Source organism: Stegastes partitus, unplaced genomic scaffold (genome assembly GCF_000690725.1).
Source record: "Stegastes partitus isolate 25-593 unplaced genomic scaffold, Stegastes_partitus-1.0.2 Scaffold1886, whole genome shotgun sequence".
Classification (NCBI taxonomy): Eukaryota; Metazoa; Chordata; class Actinopteri; family Pomacentridae; genus Stegastes; species Stegastes partitus.
The window spans coordinates 71,722-73,351 of NW_007579617.1; the positions used below are offsets into that span (position 1 = coordinate 71,722).

The 1,630-nt window shown below is 44.7% G+C and overlaps 1 protein-coding gene across 1 annotated transcript in view; it reads left to right on the plus strand.

Annotated features, from left to right (window-relative positions):
- Positions 1-1,630, plus strand: part of LOC103373023 (receptor-type tyrosine-protein phosphatase mu-like) — a gene marked incomplete at its 5' end in the record, with an annotated part of 108,638 nt that overhangs the window by 69,112 nt on the left and 37,896 nt on the right. Inside the window, one exon of the mRNA XM_008302820.1 lies at positions 123-235. Coding sequence (XP_008301042.1) covers positions 123-235 — 113 coding nt within the window. The remainder of the gene's footprint in view (positions 1-122; positions 236-1,630) is intronic.

A 1,630-nucleotide genomic window follows, 5' to 3' on the forward strand; every position in this document is an offset into this window, starting at 1 on the left:
GCTGCACCTAAAGACATGGTCTGGATTTGTTGTCTAATATTTAAAACTTTATTTGTGAAGAAGGTCATGTATCAGCCGGTTGTGTTGGTTTGTGAACAGTGCAACTGTTTTTGTTTCTGCAGGAAACTGGCCAAGAAGAGGAAGGAAACTCTGAGCTCCAGACAGGAAATGACACTGATGGTCAACAACTCCCAACACACAACCATGGTGGACACACACACCGTGAACGGACGGAGTGAGTATACAACACAGCAACAACACAACAACACAACACAACAACAGCGCAGCAGCAGTGGGACGTGCTTCATAAAAGGCAGAGATTAAAGAAAACGGGATTGTTTGAGACAAAGAAAGTGAAACAGAACATTTCCGACGGATCAGAGACGCGACAGAAAAGACGAGATGTTGAGAAGAAGACGAAACTGAACAGGAAGAGTTGAGGGTTCTCCGGTTAGCGAGGAAGCTTCTGTGGTTTTACGTGTTTCTGTTTTAGCTTGTTTCATGTCACATTTTATTTGTTTTATGTCTTTTTATCTCCACTTTGTGTCACATGTTGAACGACTGACAGAACTTGAGGTTTGTTTGAGGACTCGATGGCAGGGCATGGATATCGATTGGCCTGTCCTTGTCTGTGATTGGTCAACTGGGGCTAGCTCCGCCTCTTTTATTTGTAGAGCTCGGACCAAGTTGAGAACTCTGGTTGAATTAGCCGGTTGTTAAGCAGCTTCGTGTGGCTGCTGAGTTAGAATGAAATCCTGGATCTGTTGAAGTTTGTGAAGTGGACGAATCCAGACGAGAGCGAAGCCAGAAGAAAGGAAGCCAGATGTCCGTCTGTCTTTAATATGGGATGAGAGACAGACGGACAGCGACAGGTCTGTCTGCTGTAAACACAACAAAGATGAATTAATAATCGCTTCCTCTGTGGAGGACATTTGTCTTCTTCGGTTTAATATTCAGAAATGAAAGAGGCGCTGCCAGTGGCTGCAGGTGAAATGACCGAATGTTTTATCACAGAGTGACGGAGTGTCGGAGCTGCAGCCGGCGGCGGCAGCCGGATGATGGAGGGATGACGGGGGTTAGAGGACGGAGGAGTCGACCTTCCCTCAGGCTCTCACCTCCTCTGACTCCTTGTTCCTTTATTTCACTGTTTCTTCACTCTGCGCCTTCAACATTCATCTGGATTCACCCGTAGCTTTTATTATTCTGGTGACTGTTTTCTTCACTTCATGTTCACAAGGAATTATGAGCTGACTGCTTTTATCTTTTCATTTTTAAGAGGCCTGAAAATAACCAGCATTATGAATGAATCCTTTCACTGTTTGCTTTAAAGAGCCGTAGAAATGCTCACTGCTCACCAAGACCTTCAGGCTCCAATGAGTTAGAAGATCAGCAGCTCCATCGGATGCTCTGCATTTTATTGTAAAAGGACGTCAAGGATTTTTCTGTATCGACTCATCAACTAATTGACTCTGATGTTAAATAAAAGAGTTCAATACCTGCGTTCTCTTCTAGAACACAACAAGCAGATGAATGTAGGCATGTCAAATACTCACTGCCAGTTGGCTCTCTGAGCTCATGACGTCTCCTCGTCCTGCAGATGTTGAACCATCTCCATGTCTCCAGACTTTTC